The 17877-nt window shown below is 69.7% G+C and overlaps 5 protein-coding genes across 5 annotated transcripts; 2 read left to right on the top strand and 3 right to left on the bottom strand.

The window, feature by feature from the left end:
* Positions 1-700: 700 nt before the first annotated feature.
* On the bottom strand, positions 701-1378 carry AURANDRAFT_65741 (hypothetical protein; the record flags this gene model as incomplete). Its single annotated transcript, XM_009040676.1, has 1 exon — positions 701-1378. One exon carries the CDS (start codon positions 1376-1378, stop codon positions 701-703), a length of 678 nt encoding a protein of 225 aa, XP_009038924.1.
* An 870-nt stretch (positions 1379-2248) lies between these two features.
* Positions 2249-3956, top strand: AURANDRAFT_54293 (hypothetical protein; the record flags this gene model as incomplete). The annotated part of the gene is made up of 2 exons (XM_009040709.1): positions 2249-2572; positions 3539-3956. The coding sequence occupies 2 exons, from the start codon at positions 2249-2251 to the stop codon at positions 3935-3937; spliced, it is 723 nt and encodes a 240-aa protein (XP_009038957.1).
* Positions 3957-6815: 2859 nt separating this feature from the next.
* AURANDRAFT_69886 (hypothetical protein) lies at positions 6816-7900 on the bottom strand (the record flags this gene model as incomplete). The annotated part of the gene is made up of 2 exons (XM_009040675.1): positions 6816-7632; positions 7865-7900. One exon carries the CDS (start codon positions 7621-7623, stop codon positions 6859-6861), a length of 765 nt encoding a protein of 254 aa, XP_009038923.1.
* Positions 7901-10470: 2570 nt separating this feature from the next.
* On the top strand, positions 10471-11943 carry NTD1 (hypothetical protein; the record flags this gene model as incomplete). The annotated part of the gene is made up of 1 exon (XM_009040710.1): positions 10471-11943. One exon carries the CDS (start codon positions 10471-10473, stop codon positions 11941-11943), a length of 1473 nt encoding a protein of 490 aa, XP_009038958.1.
* A 3780-nt stretch (positions 11944-15723) lies between these two features.
* AURANDRAFT_59223 (hypothetical protein) lies at positions 15724-17387 on the bottom strand (the record flags this gene model as incomplete). The annotated part of the gene is made up of 2 exons (XM_009040674.1): positions 15724-16922; positions 16967-17387. The coding sequence occupies 2 exons, from the start codon at positions 17385-17387 to the stop codon at positions 15724-15726; spliced, it is 1620 nt and encodes a 539-aa protein (XP_009038922.1).
* Between the last annotated feature and the right edge of the window lie 490 nt (positions 17388-17877).

Here is a 17877-nt window from a genome sequence, read left to right as displayed (position 1 = left end):
AGCTGCGACCTGTGCCGAATTCAAATCTTCAACCCGACTTCAAGGTGAGCGTACGCGACAGTTTCGACGCAACCTCTTCGGCTTTGCTTCGAGAACTCGACGAGAGCAATCGATCCGTCCAAAAATCAGCCGAATCGATTTCGATTTGACCGAGCTAGAGAATTCTCAAGTTTGGTCAGGACCACCCAAACCAGTGGTTGAATTCGACACAGGCTGCGACAGGCCCTCGACGCGCGACGACGCGTTGCCGTGCGCGTAGACGACCGTGACGACGCGGTCCGCGTCGCCGGCCGTGCCGGCGACGCCGGACCGCCGCGGCGCCGCGCGCCGCGCGGCGCGGCGCCAGACGCTGTAGCGCACCGCGCGGCCGCGCTCGTTCGTCGCCTCGCGGTCGCGGCGGTGGTACGTGTGGCCCCGGAACACGAAGGTCCGCGGGCCCAGCTGCGCCACGTCGTAGTCCGCGCGCGGTGGGCGGATGAAGGCCTTGAGGAGGCGGCCGTAGGCGACGCGCGCGACGTGGACATACGTCGGCTCCACGGACGTCTCGCCGCGCGCCTGTGTGCAAATCAACCAGTGAGCTGGGACGTCGGGGCCAAACTTCAGAATTCTCTAGCTCGGTCAAATCGAAGTCGATTCGGCTGATTTTTGGACGAATCGATTGCTCTCAGCGAGTTCTCGACGCACGGCGGAAGTGCTTGTGTCAAAACATTCGAATACGCTCACATTGAAGTCGGGTTGAAGATTTGATTTGCACACAGCCGCGCGCGTCCTCGCAGACGCACATGCCGTGCGCGCGCCAGACCACGGTGCGCTCGGTCTCCGGCGGCGCCTCGCTCGGCCGGCGCGGCGTCGGCGGCTCGTCGTCCGGCGCCGGGAGGGGCTCGGGCTCGTCCTTGGCCTCCTCGCCGTCGCCCCGCGCGCCCTCGCGGCACGCGCGGAGCGCGGCCTTGAGGTCCAGGTTCGCCGCGACGGGGCTCTCGAGGCCGGTCCGCGGCCGCGGCGGCGCGCCCCGTCGTACGGCCGCCTCGCGCGCGGCGCGCCGCGCGGCCCGCCACCAGTCGAGCTTGGCCCCGAGCGTCTCGAAGCGGAGCGCGAAGCAGAGCGCGGGCCGCGCGCCGTCGCGGCGCCAGACGCGGCACCGCCGGCCGTCGTCGCCCGTGATGACGACGTGCTCGAGGCGCACGCGGCAGAGCGGACTCCGCCGACCGCCGTCGGCGTAGCAACACACGCTCGCGTCCTCGGCCTGCGGCGACGAGACGACGACGAAGCGCCGCCGCTCCACGGCCAGGGCGTAGTCGAGCCGCGCGCGCACCCAGTCCGACCGCAGCACGCTGCCGGGCGCCTCCGCCTCGCCGTCCCCGTAGCAGGAGCACAGCATCGGGCTACGTCGCGCGGGCGCGCGGGCGCGACGTCGGGGCGCAGGGCTCGAGCTTGTGATGCTTGGCAAGATTGTGGCATTTTCAGCCTGCGGGTCGGCGAGCGATTGCGGTCGCGACAGGAGCTTGCGGTCAAGGGCGCCATGTCGTGGCAGGAGAAGAAGTTGGAGTATGAGACTCGCATGGTCCGAGCGAGGGGCAAAAAACTCGACACCCTCAAGACCTGCACGATCTGCGGCGCCGACAAGGCCAAGGCGTGCAAAGGGTGCGGCACGACGGCCTACTGTTCGACGGACTGCCAACGCATCGACTGGCGCGACCGGGGCCACCGGAAGGTCTGCAAGAAGATTCAGGCCGCGGAGGCGGCCCGCGCCGAGGCGCCGACGCCCCCGCCGTCGCCGCCGCGGGAGGTGTTCTACGGCCCCGCGCCGCGGTCGGACGCCGACGTAATCCGCGCGCGCATCGCGGCGGAACACGAAGCGGCGCGGGCGCGGCGCGAGGCGAACCCGGAGCCAGTGCCGACGTCGGCGCGGTACGGGTCGCGGTGCCCGATCTGCCTCGAGGAGTGGGACGTGAATGCGAAGAACGTGCTTCGCATCTGTTGCTGCCGAAACGTCTGCCAATCGTGCGATAAAAAGATCGGCATCAGCGCGTGTCCCCTCTGTCGATTGCCGTGCGCGGAAAACCAGGCGGAGCAGCTCGCGCGTCTTCGCCGCCACGTGGAGAACGACGTGCCGGAAGCAATTTCGCATTTGGGACTTGCGTACCGCGACGGTCGGTTGGGCCTCTTGAAATCCGAGAAGAAAGCCGCAAAAATTTGGAAGCGCGCTGTGGAGCTCGGAGATGTGCGGGCGATGGTATTTCTTGGGGAAATGTACGAGTATGAGGAAGGCGTCAAGCTGGACAAGAAGAAGGCGGAGCGGCTCTATCGCGCGGCTGCAGATCGGGGCGAGGCGACCGCGCAATGCAATTTAGGGGCTTTCCTTCATTCTGACGAGAAATTTGAAGAAGCGTTCCGGTACTTTGTGCTCGCGGCGAATCAAGGCTATACCCCTGGAGAGTTTAACCTTGGCTGCTGTTACCAGCGCGGAAAAGGCACGGAACTCGACCTCGGCAAAGCCAGATACTGGTTCGAGCGCGCCGCCGCCAAGGGCGACGAGGATGCTATAGACGAGCTCGCGCGCCTCGACGCGCGAGTAGCCTAATTTACGCCGCGTCGATCGCCCGAGCCCGAGATGCTGCGCTCGCGCGCGGGCGAGTCGTGCTTGGCCTTGGCGTCGTCGTCGACCGCGTTCCTCTCCGCGCCGACTTTGGGGTTGTGGTGGCTCGGCGTTCCTGAACGCGAAGCCCGCCTGGCGCAAGGACGACGACGCCGCCGAGGGGGGCTTGGAGAACGACATGAGCGCGACGCTCTAGGGGTGGGCTTAGGCCTGGGGTAAGATTTTGAGCGATTTTACCATTGTTGCGACCAGGACTGTCGCCCGCGCGCCGCCCCGCAAACGATCATGAAGGCCGAGTACGTCGAGAAGCAGCGAGAATACGAAGAGAAGAAGGCGCGGGCGAAAGCGCTACAGCTGCGTTTGACGTGCACGATTTGTGGGGCGAAACCGAGAACCTTGCTTTGCTGCCCGTGCGGAACTACGCAGTATTGTTCGACTGAATGCCAACGCATCGACTGGCGCGATCGCGGGCACCGCAAGGCGTGCAAGAAGATTCGAGCCGAGCGCGCGGCGGAGGCGGCGCGGGCGGAGGCGCCACCGTCCCCCCCAAAGCCCGTCTTCTACGGCCCCGCGCCGCGGTCGCTCGCCGACGAGGTCCGCGCGCGCATCGCGGCGGAACACGAGGCGGCTCGCGCGCGGCGCGAGGCGAACCCGGAGCGGGAGCCGACGTCGGCACGGCTCGGGTCGCGGTGCCCGATCTGCCTCGAGGAGTGGGACGTGAATACTGGGGGCGTGCTTCGCATCTGTTGCTGCCGGCTGGTCTGCCAATCGTGCGAGGACAAGATCGGAGACGCGTGCCCCCTCTGTCGTGTACCGGTAGCAGATGACGCGGAAGAACTCGCGCGCCTTCGCCGCCATGTGGAGAACGAGGTGCCGGAAGCGATTGCGTTTTTGGGAAACGCGTACCGCCGCGGTGACTTCGGCCTCGTGAAATCCGATAAGAAAGCCGCGAAAATTTACCGGCGCGCCGTGGAGCTCGGCGACGTGGATGCAATGATAAACCTTGGGTTATTGTACAGGACCGGGAGTGGTGTCAAGCTGGACAAGAAGAAAGCGGAGCGGCTGTATCGCGCGGCCGCAGATCGGGGCCACGCGGTCGCACAATGCAATCAAGGGAATTTACTTTACTCTGAGAAGAAATTTGAAGAAGCGTTCCGGTACTATGCGCTCGCGGCGGATCAAGGCCATACCAAGGCGGAGTACAACCTTGGCATTTGTTACAGGGACGGAGAAGGCACGGAAGTCGACCTCGGCAAAGCCAGATACTGGTTCGAGCGCGCTGCTGCCAAGGGCCACGAGAAAGCTATAAAGGCCCTCGCCGACCTCGACGCGCAAGTATAGCCTAACAATCTTTACGCCGCGTCGTCGCCCGAGCCCGAGATGCTGCGCTTGCGCGCGGGCGAGTCGCGCTTTGCCTTGGCGTCGTCGTCGCCGCGTTCCTCTCCGCGCCGACCTTCGCGATCTGGCGCCTCGCGTTCTTGAACGCGAAGCCCGCCTGGCGCAAGGACGACGACGCCGCCGAGGGGGGCATGGAGAACGACGTGAACGCGTGGGCTAGCTTGTTTTAGCGATTTTGCCATTGCATTTCGGGTAGAGGCGAGAGAGGAGAGAAGGCGAGCTGTGGCGACCATGGTCCCGCTCCTGCTGGCGCTGGCGGCGGCGGGCGTCGGCGCCGCGAAGCAGGCCTCGGCGGCGAACGCGACGTGGTGGTGGCGCGCGGCCCTCGGGGCGCCGGCGGTCGCGCCCGATTTCGGGGTCATCGAGGCGCACGTCTGCGCCATGGAGGCGGCGTGCGTGCCCCCGTGCGTGTGGAGCGGTCGCGCGGCCGACGCGCACTGGCGGCCGCACAGCCGGCTGACGCTCCTCGTCGACGCGTGGCCCTACTTCCCCTGCGTCGGCGGCGGCCGCGGCGGCGAGCTCGTCGCCTGGTCGGCGCCCGGCTACGCGCCGTTAGGAGCGAAGCGGTTCGACGGGCTGGGCCACGCGGCGGAGGACGTCATCAAAGAGTACATCCGCGCGATGCGATCCGCGATGAACGGGGGCGGCGGCGTCGCGCGGCGCGGCGCGCACCTCTTCGGGGAAAACGTGTCGCGGACCGGGGCCTACCTCCGGGACGTTCGAGGCATCGCCGACGGCTACGCGCCGTCCCTCTACTGCCACGCGCGGGACTCCGTGGTCTGGTCGGAGGCGTTCCTGGCGACGCTCAAGCCGTACGAGCGGCTCAAGCTCCACACGCGGCGCGTCGACAAGAAGCTCATCCCCTTTTACGTCGACCGGTTCCCGACGGGCGCGGCTTTGTTCAGGGACCACTTCGAGTGCTTCCTCGTGCCCGACCTGGACGAATGGTTCGGCTTCCATACGCTCCCGTCGCGCCACGCCGCCGACGTCGGCGTCGAGAGCTTGCTCGCGCCCGTGCGCGACCGCCTCGAGGAACTGGTCGTCGAGATCACAAACAGGCGCGACGGCCTGCGGTCGGTCGGCGGGGACTCCTTCCGCGACGTCACGAATGCCGTCGACGCGCACCGACAAACTCTAGCCGCCCTCAACGCCACGGTCCAGGCCATGGACGCGGACCTGGGGGCGGTAGAAACGCGCGTCGACGAAGCGTTCGCGTGGCCCGCGATCGCGGAGGCGTACCACGCCGTGGACCGCGGGAGCTTCGTCGGCACCTGCGGCACGGCGGACCGGCCCCCGAAGCTCCGCGTCGCCATCCACGTGCGCCTCGGGGACCTCAAGGCGAACGACCGGGGCGCGCGCGACGCCGCGGAGGCGCTCCGCGCGTCCCTCCGCGTCGCCGCGGACCTCGAGCACCGCGAAGCGGCGACGAAGGGCAGGGTCCACGTCCTCGTCGTCAGCGACTCGTCCGCGGCGGAGATCGTCGCGGCCCTCGCGCGCGCGCCGTCGAAGCGCCAGCGGCCCGTCGCCGTCGAGCGCCCCGCGCGGCGCTGGAGCGACGGCGTGTCGCACTTCGAGGAGGCGGCGACGTCCGGCCTCCGGCCCGGGGATTTGACGTTGACCTTCCTCGGCGCGGGCAACCCGCTCGTCGCCCTCGACTGCCTCGCGTCCGCGAACGTCGTGCTGAGCCCCTGCGTGACGCCGGACCCGCTCTTCTCGCTCCCGACGAACGACAACACGCTGAGCCTCCTCCACAACGGGCAGCGCTGCAGCAACTTCGTCGTCCTCGCCCGCTACCTCTCCTTCGGCGTCTTCCGCGGCGTCCCGTCGGCGGAGCTCGGCCCGGGAGACGTCGCGAACGCGACCGCCGCCGTCGCCGCCGCGCTCGCCGAGGCCCGCGACCGCGCGTGGATGGGCTCCTAACGTCGGACTCTGATCGGGCCTCGCGATCGTCGGCCATGGCGTCCATTGATATTGAAGTCGAGGAGGGCGGCGGCGGAGTGGTGGGCTGGTCGCAGTCTCAGAGAATCGGCGAGCCTCCGGTTTTGTGGATTTTGCCGCCCAGACAAGTGCGGCGCAAAGTGAGCCGGCGGCGGAGCGAGGCGCGACGCTCGCTTCGTCGGTCCGCCCCCCCCCTCGTGGTGGTGCTTATCCACCTCGTGACAACTCGAGGCCCGTCCAAATTCGGGGCGGCGTTCCCTTCTCTCTTGAAAAATGGCGTTCAACTTCTGGAAGAGCGACAAGGATAATGTTATTGGGGGCGAGGACCAGCCCCTCGTTGTTGCCGACAGCGGCGGCGTCGAACGCGCCGCGCGCTTCCTCAAGCACCCTCGCGTCGCGGGCACCTCGCGCGAGCACAAGGTCGCGTTCCTGGAGTCGAAGGGATGCGCGCCGGCCGACATCGACGAGGCGCTCCGGCTCGTCGAAGACGACAAGGACATGTCCTGGGCCGCCGGGCTCGAAGATGACAGAAAGGGCCTCGCGAACCTCGCGACCGACGGGCTCTTCGAAGAGACCGCGGTCTCCGCGCGCGGCGGCGGCGGCTACGACGACCTCGGCGGCGGCCGCGCGTCCGACGAGGACATCTACTACGACGTCGAGCGCTCCGGGGGCAAGAAGAAGAAGAAGAAGGCGTCCAAGGGGCCCCGGCGCGGCCGGAGCGACGCGGCCCTCGACCGGCGGCGCTACCATCGCAACGTGTGCGCGTGCCTGTGCTGCACCATCTTCGTGACGTCCCCGACCGTGGCCTTCCTCTTCCACTACTTCGACCTCGTGGACAACGTGACGACGATCGTCCGGTGCCTCCACACGCGGTGCTGAGCGTCGATAGAGGGGCGTAACGAGGGGCCACACAACAGGCCGGGGCCCTACGCGCGCTTCTTCGAGGAGGCGGGCGCGGCGTCGTCGAGCTCGTCGAGGGGCACGTAGCACTTCGGGATCCAGGCCATCTGGAAGGTGAAGAGGTAGACCATGGTGATGTGGTAGCAGAACTGGAGCCAGGCGAGCTCCTTGTCGATCTTCGTCTCCACGACGAAGACGCCGGAGAGGACGAGGACCGCGTGGAGGAAGCACGAGTAGAACTGGGCGATCTGCCACTTCGTGAGGAGCGCCTTGAACGGGTTCTTGAACTTGAAGGACGTCCAGAGGTAGTGCGTGTACATGAAGACGTGCGTGACGCTGTTGATGAGCGCGCCGTAGCGCGCCGTGCCGTTGCCGTTGCCCGACGCGAGGAGGATGCCCCAGACGACGCCGATGGTCGAGTGGTGGTAGACGTGGAGGAACGAGAGCTGCTTCTTCGCGTTGCCCTTGGCGATGATGAAGAAGGTGTCGAACCAGTCGAGGAACTTCGACAGGTAGTGGACCAGGACGAACCACTCGCCCGCCTCCGTGAACTCCGAGTCGATGCCGAAGAAGTTCGGCCACCCCAGCACGGGCAGGAGGCCCAGCGTCATGTAGCCGCAGACGGCGATCTGGGCGACGTTGTAGAGCCGCATCATGTTCTTGACGTCGCAGACGGGCTTGCCCGGCGTCGTCATGCGCGAGCCGAGCACCGCGGCGACGACGTAGAGCGTCGACGGCACGACGAGCATCGGCGTCGACACGAGGCCCGCGTACTGCGGGAAGTACTTCATCGCCGCGGCCTACGAGGGCGCGCGCGCTCGGGACGCAATGGGGACCGGGGACCGGTGGGCGGCAGGATGCGGCGCGCGGCGTCCGCGACGGCGCAGTGCGCAGAGAGCAGTGCACGCTTCGGGGATGGCCTCCGCGATGGCTCCGCGCGGCGCGCGAACCCTTTCGGATCAGCGCGCGTCGGCGGCGGGTGTATTCGGGATGGGGACGCGGATGCGGCGAACGCCGGCGGCTGGCACGCACCTTGTGTCGACGGCGGAGATGTTCGAGCTCAGCGTGAGACGTAGGCCTCGTTGTCGATGTGGCACCTCCAGAGCGGCATGATGGCCCGCGATGGCTTCACCATCCGTTGCATCACGGGCCGTGTCCTCCGAAGGCCTACTCCGATGGCACGCGCAGATGCGCCCCCCGCCAAAACAAACCAAGTTTTAGAACAGGCTCCCGCTCAGCGCCACGGCCTCCTTTTCCGCGTCCGGGTCCTGGATCATGAGGACGGAGCACGGCTTCATGGGCGGCTCGTAGGGCTCGTGGGTCAGCGGCCCCGGCGTGAACGACGGCGGCCGGTACGTGCCCTCGAAGCGCGCCTGCTCGAACTTGCGCTCCTTCACGAAGGCCGCGGGCTTGATCAGGCGCACGTCGCGGCCGAGCCTCGTCCGCAGGTCGTAGACGGGGCCCGGGGAAACGACCTTGGGCGGCTTCACGAAGAGCATCGTCTTCCGCTCGGCCGTGAGGAATTTCGTGCCCGCGGACGGCGCGACGGGCGCCGCGCGCGCCTCGTAGGCGATCAGGGACTTGAGGGGCGACGCCGGCGGGTGGAAGGTCTCGGCGACGGGCAGCGCGTCCTGGTCGTAGGTCGTGCCGAAGAGCTCGTACGTCTCGCTCCGCGCGAGCGGCCGCGGCGCGCGGCGCGCCGGCCGCCCCTTCGGCCGCGGCGCCCGCGGGTCCGGCGACTTGGACCGCGGCTCCGTCGCCCGCCCGAAGGCGAGGCCCGGCACCTTGCGCGCCGGCTGGATGTCGTCCGTCGTCGACGTCGGGCCGGGCGTCGGCATGGGCATGAGCTTCGGGTCGAAGTGGCAGCGCCCGTTCGGCGCCACGCTCGTCGACATGTTGCCCCGGAAGGCGTCGCGGCCCCGCCCGTCGTCCACGGTCCACGTGAGCGACTTGCGCACGGGCACGGACGTCGCGACCATGGCTGCCCCCCCCCCGCGCGCTAGAAGCTCCGGGAGTCGAGAGGTTGGAGATGCCGCCGTGGTGCACCCAGCATCGACCGTTCAAACGGGGCAGCCTCCATTGGCTTCGGCGCGACCATGAGCGGCAAGACCTACACCTGCGCCGCCGCCGCGTCCCGTCGACGCGCCTACCAGTCCCCAGCTCAGAAGAAAAGAAGCGTAGGCACGGATGGCACCGTCTTCCACACGAAGAAGGAGTGGCGCAAGCACGAGATGCTGACGCAGTACACGTTCTACGAGAAAGAGAACCACACCTTCGCGCCGAAGAAGCCCGGCGACGTCGACGGCCAGGCCTTCGACATCCGCGATTTGGTGGGCTGCGAGGCCGCGGTCTGCGACGCGACGGACATGGTGCAAGTGGACGCGTGCCGCGAGCGAGCCCCGCGGCGCCCGCTCTCCCGCGCCGCGCCGACCGCGCCGCGCCGCCCCTAGGTGCAAGATCATGATCGGCGCGTCCGGTGAGTCCGTCTTCATCCGCGAGTGCGCCGACTGCACCTTCTACGTCGCGTGCAAGCAGCTCCGGCTCCGCGACTGCACGAACTGCAAGTTCAGCCTCTACTCCCAGACGGAGCCCGTCATCGAGCTGTCGAGCGGCATCGCCTTCACGCCCTTCTCCGGCGGCTTCGCGGGCCAGGAGAAGTGCATGGCGGCCGCGAACCTGAACCCGGCGATCAACTTCTGGTGGGGCATCTTCGACTTCAACGACGAGCAGAAGACGGGCAAGAACTTCACGGTGTCCAAGGAGCCCATGGAGGCCTGGTGGCCCCTGGGCGACGCGTCCCAGGTCTGCGTCATGACGGAGCCCAACTCGTGCGCGCTGCCGTCGACGGAGGGCGACGGCGCGGGCGGCGGCGGGCCGTCGCTGCCGGGCGCGGGCATGCAGTCCTACTCCTTCGACACGAACCAGGAGGCGGCCCAGAAGAACGTGGAGCAGGCCAACGCGCTCCGCGAGGCCCACGAGGTCGCGCTCCTCAAGGACGCGGAGCTCCCCGAGCCGTCGTGGACGCCGCACCGCGTCGGCATCCGCTACGACCCGCCGCTCCTGGCCCTCGAGTTCAAGGACGCGGCGGAGACCGTGCTGCGCAAGGACATCCCCTTCCCCGAGGTCGAGGAGCTCGCCGCCGTCGTCGCGGAGATCGACGACGACATGTGCGCGCTCGCCGTCCTCGACAACCTCCTCGACAAGCACCGCGAGTTCCTCGACTTCGAGAAGTACTTCTCCAAGAAGCAGGTCCTCCGCCTCATCGACATGCTGCTCCAGGGCGGGCCCGACACGGTCGAGAACTGAGCCGCGCGCGCGCGCGGCGGCGTAAGCGGCGCCGGGATTTTGTCCGCGACGTGGTAGCGGGCGGGCCCGGATGTCTAAACCTATGCGTCGTCGTCGTCGTCGGACGTGCAGAGTGGCGGACGGCACGTACGGCGTCGAGCACGCGCCTCGCCGCGCGTGATGTCATCCAGCCGCCTCCTGAAGAGTTGAGTATGCTAGACAGTAGATTCGACACGATGGCCGCGGCCCTCTGCCTCTTCACCTTGGCCACGCGCTGCGGCGCCTTCGCGCCCAAGGCCCCGGTCGCCGCCACCCCGCGCCGGGCCGCGCCGCCCGTCGCCATGGTCGCGGAAATGACGGCGGAGGTCGATTTGAGCGGCACGCCGGAGTTCGACTTCACGCAGCGCGTCTTCTGCAACCGCGAGCTGAACATGGGCGCCATCGAGGCCGTGGGCTTCGACATGGACTACACGCTCGCCCAGTACAACGTCAACTTCGACATGCTCGCGTTCGAGGGCGCGAAGCGGAAACTGGTCGAGATGGGCTACCCCGAGGAGGCCGTGGCCGGCTTCACCTTCGACCCGGAGCAGCACCTGCGGGGGCTCGTCATCGACAAGCGGCATGGGAACATCCTGAAGATGGACCGGCACAAGTACGTGCGCGTGGCCTTCCACGGGACGCGCGAGCTCTCGCCGGACGAGCGGAAGAAGTTGTACGTCGGCGTCGCCGACGCGACGCCCACGTTCGTGGGCGACGACTTCGTGAACGTGGATTCGCTGTTCCAGCTCGTGGACGCGTCGCTGTACGCGCAGCTCGTCGACGTCATGGACGGGGACGAGTTCCGGGCGGTGTCCTATTATCAGGCGTTCAAAGACGTGCGCCACGCGGTCGACATGTGCCACCACGACGGCGTCATCAAGGACGAGGTCGCCGAGGACCCGGGGCGCTACATCCTGCGCGACGATTCCCTGGTGCCCATGCTGAACCAGTACCGCCTCGCGGGCAAGAAGGTCTTCCTTTTGACGAACTCGCTCTTCGACTACACGAACGTCGTCATGAACTTCCTGCTGGGAAAGACGGTCGACGACCGGGGCTGGATGGACCTGTTCGACGTCATCGTCGTCGGCGGCGGGAAGCCGGCGTTCCTCGGCGACGGCCGCCGCGACATGCTCCGGGTGGACACGACGTCGAACATGGGCACGCTCCACAACTTTGTGGGCAAGCCCGTCGACGAGATCGGCGGCGACGCGTTCCTCGCGCGCGAGGGCAAGGTCTTCCAGTCGGGCACGTGGCGCGCGCTCCACGAGATGCTCGGCATCGACTCCGGGTCGCAGGTGCTCTACGTCGGCGACCACATGTACGGCGACATCGTGCGGTCGAAGCGGTCGCTCGGATGGCGCACGGCGCTGATCGTGCCCGAGCTCGAGCACGAGCTGTCCGTGGACGCGCTCGACTCGGCGGCGCGGAGCCGCGTCGCCGCCGAGGAGACGGCGTGCGAGGCCGCGGAGCTCGCGGTGCAGACGCTGCGCCTCGCGCAGATCCGCGACGGCACGCACTTCCTCGACTCGGCGGAGAAGGACGCGCTCGAGGAGGCCCAGTCGGACGCGCGGACGTCGCTCCGGCGCGCGCGCGAGGCGCACCACGCCGAGTACCACCCCGTCTGGGGGCCCATGTTCCGCACGGGCAACCAGGCGTCGCGCTTCGCGAAGCAGGTCATCGACTACTCCTGCATCTACACGTCCCGCGCGTCCAACCTCCTCCAGACGTCGCCCCTCCGCTCCTTCCGCTCGCCCGCGGACGAGTTCCCCCACGACGCGCGGCGATAGGCCGCACACGCGCGCTAACCGGCCCTGTACATGCCTTTATTTCCGCGCCGCCTCGCGGAGCGCGTCGACGTGGCCGATGACCATCTGCGTGTGGGCCATCGCGCGCTGGAGCGCGAGCCGCGCCTCGACGGGCTCCAGGAAGAACTCGGGCACGAACTCGAAGTCGCCGGTCTCCAAATTCTCCTCGCCGTACGTCTTCCAGTCCGTGCGCAGGTCCTCGAGCAGCGACGCCACGTAGGCCCGGATCGGCGCCGCGCGGTCCCCCGGATCGTCGCCGAGCATGGCCACGACGTCCGCGTCGGGCGCGAAGGAGCCGGCGAGCGCCTCGACGAGGGCCCGCGGCGGCGCGAGGCGCTCGTCGCCGGCGCCGCGGACGTAGGCGCCCGCCTCGACGTCGAGCACGGAGAGCTCGCGGAGCGTGGCCTCGTCGCCCGCGGCCGCGTACGCGACTTCGGCGCGGCGCGCCGTCGCCGCCGTCATGCCCGCGATGAAGGGCACGGGCGAGCCGAGCAGGTCGACCTCGTCGCCGGGGAGCGTCGTGATCAGCGCGCCCTGCCACGCGAGGGGCGCCAGGAGATTCGCGAGCCCAAAGGCCACGGCCGCGGCCGTCGCCGAGTCGGCCGCGACGACGCAGACGCTGCGCTCCCGCAGCAGGCTGACGACGGCGCCGAAGACGTGCGCCGGTCGCACCCGGGCCAGCGTCGCCGCGACGGCCCAGCCCCGGAGCGGCCGCGGCGCGGCCGCGTCGACCGCGGCCGCGGCGTCGCGGACGCGGTCGCCGAAGGCCGGGTCGTCGAAGGACCGGTCCCGCGACCGGAACTCGTCCAGCGACCGGGGCACGTCGTCGACGTCGTGCGCGGACGCCAGGAAGGCCGCGTCCGCGGCGCGGTCGCGGGCCGCGAGGCCGGCGAGGAATTTGAGCGCGGCGCCGCAGTTCTCGACGTCGGACAGCGCGGCGTAGGCGCGCGAACCGACGACGGCGAGGCCGCGCTCCGAGAAGGCCGCGTCCAGCGCGCGGTCGTCGTCGCCCTCGAGCGGCTCGAACGACGCCGCGGGGGCCCGCGGCGGCGGCGCCGCGCGCGAGAACGGCGTCGTCGGCGCCGCGGCGGCCGTTCCGGCGCGGGACGCCGCGAGCTGGATGTGGCGCGCGAGGACGCCCGGCCGCGCGAGGCGGACGCAGCAGGGGGCGACGACGACCGTCAGATAGCGGTGCGGGTCGCCGCCGAGCACCGCCACGTGGGACGTCCCCGGTCGTCGGACGCGGTCCGCGGCGGCCGCGGCGCCGAGGACCTCGAGCGCGACGCCGTCCGGGCAGGCGAAGGACGGCAACGCCGGCCAGGGCGGCAGCTCCGCGCCCGTCGCGACCTCCGCGAGGGCCACGGGCCGGACGGCGTAGCCCGCGGCGCCGGCGACGCGCTCGCCGACGCGGACGCCGTCGGCGCAGGCCGGGCCGTAGACGGCGACGGCGACGAGCGGCGCCGCGCGCGCGGGCTCCCCGGCGAGGTCGCTCAGGCGCGCGACGGCGATGGACTCGCGGTGCCTCCGCGGCGCCGGCCGCCGCGACGCGACGACGGAGTAGCGCTTCGGCCGCGCCGGCCGCTCGGCCGGCGGCGACGACTCCTCGAAGCTCACGACCGGCGACGGCGGTCGGAACGCGACGACCGGCGGTCGCGCCGCGAAGGCGACCGGCGTCCTCTCGACGGCCGGCGACAGCGGCCGCTCCGCGGGCCCCCGCGCCGCGGCCGCGGCGTCGTCGAGCGCCTCGCAGAGGAATCGCATCGCGACGACGTCCGCGCGGCTCGGAGGGACGCCCTTGGGCAGGCGGGCGACGCGATCGCAGACGGAGCGCAGCGCGGCCGCCTCGTCGATGCCGGCCGGCGCGGCCGCTCCGTCCGCGGCCGCGGCGCCGGGCATGGATTTGCGCCGTACGCGCTCCGCCGGCGGCACGTGCGCCCTGTCGGCGGCCGCGCGCGTCCGGAGCCGGTCCAGGCCCCGGTCGAGCGCGTCGTCGTCGTCCCCGTGCGGCTGCTGCCAGCGGCTCGGCTTCTTCGTCCTCTTGCGCTCCGCGCGCGCGCAGGTGGCGGGCGACCGCGCGGCGGCGCCGCTGGAGGCTGCCGCGGCCTCGACGCTGGCCATGGTGGCCTCGGCTTTGCGAAAGAGCTGGCTCGCGCGGCGCAGCGCTTTCGCCTCCTGCTTGAGCGACTTGCGCCGCTGGCGGGCAGCGTGATTGGTCGCTGTTGCCACCGGAGCCGTCGACGGAACGTCGTCCATGCTCTCGATTGTAATTGCGTTCAACAAAGCTGCGAAAGATTTTTGAGCAGCCCATGTTTCCCCGACGACTGATGAGAGAGCAGCCACCCAGTCGCCTTTCGACACGATGGGGCTGGACGATGCGCAGGAGGACACGGAGGCCATCGAGGCGTTCCTCGCGGAGCGGCGCGCGATCCGCAAGGCCATGCCCGACGCGGAGGCGTCGGCCTACTTTGGGCGCCAGGCGCGCGTGCTCTGGCGCTTCGGCCTCAAGCGGGAGACGCCCTGGGAGGGCCCGAACTGGCAGAAGACGGCGAAGCAGCGCGAGGAGGACCTCGCCGAGGCGACGAACCGCGTCGTCTGCGGCTTCGACGTGAAGCGGGGCGCGCTCCTCATGGGCACGGAGCCCTTCGCGACCTTCGTGCCGCCCGCGGCGGAGACGTCGCGATGCGCGCACTGCCTCGCGCCGTTCGCGTCCGCGAAGCGCTGCAGCCGCTGCAAGCGCGCCTGCTACTGCACCGTGGCCTGCCAGAAGGCGGCCTGGCGCGTCCACCGCGAGGAGTGCGAGACCCTGCCGAAGCTCCTGGACATGCTCGACGGCGACGAGGAAGAATTCGTCGACTGCGCGCTCGCGTCGCGCGTCTTCCGCAAGTTGAACCTGCGGGACGCGGAGGACGAGGGCGAGCAGCGGTCCATCCGCGTCGACGTGCGCGGCGTCGCGGCGACGCACGAGGTCGTCGGCGACGGGCCCGCGGACCGGGCCCGGCGGTTGGCGTCCGCGCTCTCGGAGTCGCGCGTCCTCGCGGCGACGAAGCAGTGGACCCAGGCGCGCCGCGAGGAGATCGTGGACTTGTTGGTCGTGGGCCGCTGCGCCCACTTCCCCATCTACGACGACGACGGGGAGCTCGCGGCCTACGGGGCCTACCCGCACTTCGCGCTCCTCGAGCACTCGTGCGCGCCGTCCGTGGCGGCGTCCTACGCGAACCTGGAGGCGTGCTCGACGGCGCGGGCTTCCGCGGGCCGCTCGGCGGAGCAGCGCTGGCACGCGACGCGGCCCCTGGGCGTCGGCGAATTCGTGACGCGCGCCTACGAAGGCGTCGACCTCGCCGCGCCGCGCGCGGACCGCCGCGCGGCGCTCCTCGCGCGCTACGGCGTGCTCTGCGCCTGCTCGCGCTGCGACGCCGAGGAGCACCCGGACGCCGCGCGGGCCAAGGTCGCGCGCAACGACGCGCGCGAGGCCGAGACGCGGCGGCGCAAGGAGGCGGCCGCCGCGCGCGAGAAGACGGAGCAGGACGACTGGATGAAGGCCATGGACGCGCGCTACGGCGGCGACCGCCCGCATGCCACGGCGAACAAGATCGCCGCCCTCAAGGAGGCCCAGCGCCGGGCCGCGCCGGGCACGCGGCCGGCGCCGCGGCCGCGGAAGCAGCCCGAGCCGGACAGCGACGACGACGGCATCGCCGGCCTGCCTTAAGAACGGAGCCGCTCTAAGCGGCCGCGCCGGGCCGGGGGCGGGACGGGCCTCCTTCTTCACGCGATGGTGGGGTAGGTCGCGGCCGTCGCGACGCCGCAGCAGTTGTTCTTCTGGGAGATGTAGACGTAGCCCGCGTCGCCCCAGTGCGTGCTCCAGGAATTCTTCACGATCGTGTAGCGCTGGTCGCCGTGGACCTTGACGCCGACGGCCAGCACCGTGTGGTCGAGGTCGTCGACGCCCCCCTTGCAGTCGTCGCTGTAGTAGAAGCCACTCTTGTAATAATAGAAGTCCTCGGGCGTCGCGTCGATGCTGATGGAGAGCGGCCCGACGTTCGCGAGCGCGTCGTTAAACGCCGGCAGGCCCGTGACGTTCACGTAACCCGTGATCTTCGCGTGGAAGCCGTCGGCGGCGTGGCAGGCGCCGTCCGCGTTCTTGTAGCCGCCGTACGGCTCCGCGGCCGCGACCTTGCCGCCGTTGACCTCGAGCATCCAGTCGTAGGCGTTCGAGTCCAGGCCGCCGTCGCAGGCGTTGTTCCCCTGGGGCCATGAGCAGTCCATCAGATTCTGCTGACTGAGCTCGACGAGCGCGCCGTGTTTGAGGAAGTGCTGGCCCTCGATGGCGCCCGTCGTCCCGTAGGACCAGCAGGACCCGCACGAGCCCTGGTCCTTGACCTTCGTCACGGCGCCCTCGTTCCGCCAGTCGATTTCTCCGAGATCGCCGACGTCGGCGGCTTCGTGGGACCGCGTCGCCTTCGTCGAGAAGCCCGCGGGCGTGTGCTTCCGGCCCCGGAGCGCCCGCTTCTCCTCCGCGGTCCAGTCCGCGAGGTGGTTCGTCTCCAGGGTGTAGCTCAGGTGCTTGCGGTTCACGGCGTTGACGTAGCGGCGCGCGCGGTGGAAGAGCGAGAACCGGTCGGCGCCGCGGGTCTTGCCGTACTTGTCGGCGTAGCTTCTGAACGCGTCGTTTCGGCCGTCGCCGCCGTCGGCGTGGAGCAGCGCGAGGTCGTCGAGGGGCGTCGTGCCCAGGAAGTGGTCGTCGGCGACCGTCGGGCCGTCGTCGTCGTCGGTCTCGAGCTCCGCGCAGGTCATCTTCGCCCACGGGGCCGTGAAGAGCTCCGCCTTCTGGGGGCCCGGCGCGTAGGCCGAGTAGACGAAGGCCCACTCGTCGACGTGGCCGCCCGTGATCGTGTTGTGGCCCAGGAACTCGAAGCTCACCGGCGTCGCGCCGTCGTCGTGGCGCACGTAAAAGGAATAGTTGCCTGAGGAGACGCGTCGCCGGAACGAAACGCGAAGGGAGACGCACCGATCATGCCGCTCGCCGGGTCGAACTCCGGCTGGACGAGCTCGAAGGCGTCGACCTCAACGCCGCGGATCTGCTTCGTGCCGTCGGCCTTCGTGAACTTGGCGAGGCTGGGAAACACGGAGGCCAGCGGCGCCTCCCCGGTCATCGAGAAGCACGTCGCCGCGGACGTCGCGCCGTCCTTGGACGTGGGCACGATCTGGTGCGACGTCGAGTTCTCGCCCGCCGTGGCGTTGAAGACGTAGGTGTCGGCGCCGTGCCAGTAGTCCATGCGCTGGAGCTCCTGAGCCTCGTCATAGTAGACTTCGATGGGCTCCACGAGATCGATGTAGGGCAGCTCCAGGAGGACCGACACCGAGTACTGCTTGGGCGCAGCCCAGTCCGCGGCGGCCGCCGCGGCCAGGGCGAGGATCCGGAGCGCCATCGTATTCCGAGCGGGCGATGGACGGCGCCGGATTCCGAGGTCTGGACGGCGCGATGGGCGGCGCCTGCGAACAAGCTGCGCGATGCGATGGACGGCCGGATTCCGAGGTCTGGACGGCGCGATGGGCCGCGCCCGCGAACAAGCTGCCCCAATGAATCCCCAATGAAAAGTGCTGGTTGAACATTTGGCTGAACCCACTTGCTAGTGCAGTCGAACACACACGATGATGGCGGGCTCAGTCGTGAAGCCGCGACCATTTCGCTGCTGAGTTACAGTGGACGATGACGTCGAGCCCGCGCCTCTGCGCCGCGCTCGCATGCGTCCGATGCGCCGCCGCGTTAAGCCTCGCGCCGACCTTCAAGATCCTCGAGCACCCCGGCGGCCGCGCGGCTCAGAGCGAGATGGAGTCGAGCGGCGTGCCGACCATCGGCGTCGAGGACACCTGGGCCGACCTGCGCTACGGCGGCCGGTCGCTGAACAGGGCCGTCGA

Source organism: Aureococcus anophagefferens (assembly GCF_000186865.1).
Source record: "Aureococcus anophagefferens unplaced genomic scaffold AURANscaffold_16, whole genome shotgun sequence".
Lineage (NCBI taxonomy): Eukaryota > Pelagophyceae > Pelagomonadales > Pelagomonadaceae > Aureococcus > Aureococcus anophagefferens.
This window is presented reverse-complemented; position numbering and strand designations above follow the sequence as displayed.